This window comes from Fibroporia radiculosa (genome assembly GCF_000313525.1).
Source record: "Fibroporia radiculosa TFFH 294 genomic supercontigs, scaffold11768, whole genome shotgun sequence".
Taxonomy (NCBI): domain Eukaryota; kingdom Fungi; phylum Basidiomycota; class Agaricomycetes; order Polyporales; family Fibroporiaceae; genus Fibroporia; species Fibroporia radiculosa.
Window position 1 is genome coordinate 1 of NW_012132973.1, and position 2,709 is coordinate 2,709.

The following is a 2,709-nucleotide window of genomic DNA, read 5'->3' on the forward strand; positions in this document are numbered from 1 at the left end:
ACCTTCATAGGGACATACTCAGTAATAGACCCAGTTGTCTATTCCAGTTCCAGTCTGAAGTCTAGCTTCACTCAGTCTGCCCTCTCAAACCGCTATCAGATATAGCGGCTCATTCTACAAGTCTAGTCCCTGTGTAGAGCCTTAGCATGTATTAGTCCTAGTACCAGTTTAACAAGTTGAACTCCTGATCCTCAGTCGTCAGGTCCCTTAACACTTGGCAGTATTGTGCCGATTCACTTTGTCCAAACAGGAAAAGAGACAAAACTATCCCAGCACCCACAGCAATCTTAGCTCCTATTGGAAGTAAGGAACATCGACACTCCATAGTACCCCCACTAGCAGAGAAGTCTTCACCTGTACTATCATACCCAACTCCTACTGCAGCGTCATCCAGTAGAAGTGTAGTAGTCCCTACACCGCGCACATCCCCACTTCAGTTAACCACCAAACCCTTGCCAAGTGAATCGACAAACACTAGTCCTACAGTCAGATCCAGTTTTTTCTCAGGAATCTTTGATTCACCTGAACCAGTCAACCCACCAGTCCCAGTTGAGGAACAACACCCAGTCCCTGTTCCAACAGAACCCAAACCAGAACCACCTAGATCTCCAGTCAATCCCAATCCAGAAGAAGATTCTTCCAACAGACACCCAAACAACCCAGAAGACGGTACCCCAGAACCCAGTGACCAAGAAGACAAAGGAGACATGTCTGACAACAACAACAGAGCAGTGAACAAGCCCAATCAATTCGAAGGAGACAAAGGAAAGAGCAAGGAATTCCTAGATGAGTTATACCTGTACTTTTCTGGGAATTCCAAGAAGATCCAGACCAATAAAGATAAGGTTCAATGCACTCTTTTGTATATCAAAGGGCCTGCCCAATTCTTTGTTCACACAATCATCACTGATGTGGAAGAACCCATATCTGAATCCGAAGATGCACCTCTCAAAGGATTGCCCAGCTGGGCCAACTTCAGGAAGTCTTTCATCCAGACCTTTGGAGTTGAGGATGACACTCAGGCAGCACTAAACAAAATCAGCAAATGCACCTGGGTAAAGTGTGGAGGAAACAGCCTTCGATTTGTCACAACTCTTCAACCTCTCTTACAAGCTAGCGGATTAAACAAATTAGGGCAAATTTGAGAACTCCAGCATCTTATTCCTCCTGCTCTCTTGATCAAGATTGCCACCCAACCACCGCTACCAGTCCCTGCAGTAGGATACCTCAACAGCATCCAATCTATCTGTTAATCCATGATCAACATCTTTGGTGATAAACCTTTATTCATGCCATCTACCAACCGCTCTTTTGGTCGTAACAAGTTTGTACGTCGCAATTGAGCAGTTGAGACCCAGGATGGATCATCAAAGGAAGTATCATCTAACGATCAGTGGATCAGATGTCTGTCAGATAAGGATCACAAGGAACACATGGATAAGAAGTTATGTTTCAGATGTCACAAGCCCGGGCACCAGAGTCGCCAATGCCCAAACAACTGCATCAGGGCCATTGAATCCCACGACACATCCACTCAGGAGAAGGATGAAACCAAGGACTCTTCTGACAAAGAAGGTATAGCTGAAGAATACATTCAACCTATATCCTCTGAGAAGGATTTTTGAAGTCTTCAATTGCTGTGACGTCGAATCAAAGTACTGGCACTAAGGACTATTTATATCAGGCATAATTAGCTCATAAATCTATTTATTTGCCTTGCATCTTGAAAACCTATGCCAAAACCGTCACCACCGAAGCATTGCTCAACACAGGAGCAATGGAGAATTATATTGACATCCAGTTTGCTCGAGATCACAACCTCCAGCACCAGAGTATCACACCCAGACCAGTGTTCAATGTCGATGGATCACCAAATAAAGCCGTAGCCATCAAACACAAAGTCTTCTTCACTATATTCTTATCAGGACAACCAATGAAGATAGAAGCCTACACCACAGTACTTGATAGGAATCCAATCATTCTAGGCCTCTCTTGGTTCAAATATTTCAACCCAGTAATTGATTGGATCACTGGGAAGATGTGCTTTTGTTGGGATCAACTTCTACGAGCAATCAAAATCCTTGCTAGTAACATCCCAGAATATCTAAGCGCCTTCCTCTCTGTATTCAACAAAAGTACAGCAGAACAATTACCGGGATGGAAATCCTGGGACCATGCAATCAATTTAGAAGCCAACTTCAAACCTCAGCGAGGAAAGGTTTACCCATTATTGCCAGCAAAGCTCAAGGAATTAGACACCTTCATTGAGGAAGACTTGCAGAAAGGTTATATCTGGCCATCAAAGTCTCCTATGGCATCCCCATTCTTCTTTGTCAACAAGAAATCAGGAGATCTATGACCATGTCAGGACTACAGGAAACTCAATGACACCACCATCAAAAATGCCTACCCAATCCCAAGAGTAGAAGATCTATTGGATTGTGTTGCCTCTGCCAAGCCAACTATGTTTACCAAGCTTGATTTGCACACAGGATACAACAATGTACGGATCAAAGAAGGTGATGAATGGAAAGGAGCATTTATTACTCCATGAGGGTTATTCAAGCCAACTGTCATGTTCTTTGGAATGACAAACTCTCTGGTAACTTTCCAAGCTATGATGGATGGCATCTTCGCGGATCTGTTACTAGAAGGGTGGCTAGTGATCTATATTGACAATATCCTCATCTATTCCACCAACCATGCAGA

The 2,709-nt window shown here is 43.7% G+C and overlaps 1 protein-coding gene across 1 annotated transcript; it reads left to right on the plus strand.

Annotated features, from left to right (window-relative positions):
- Positions 1 to 1,777: 1,777 nt before the first annotated feature.
- Positions 1,778 to 2,359, plus strand: FIBRA_09166 (uncharacterized protein; the record flags this gene model as incomplete). The annotated part of the gene is made up of 1 exon (XM_012321491.1): positions 1,778 to 2,359. One exon carries the CDS (start codon positions 1,778 to 1,780, stop codon positions 2,357 to 2,359), a length of 582 nt encoding a protein of 193 aa, XP_012176881.1.
- Positions 2,360 to 2,709: the final 350 nt, after the last annotated feature.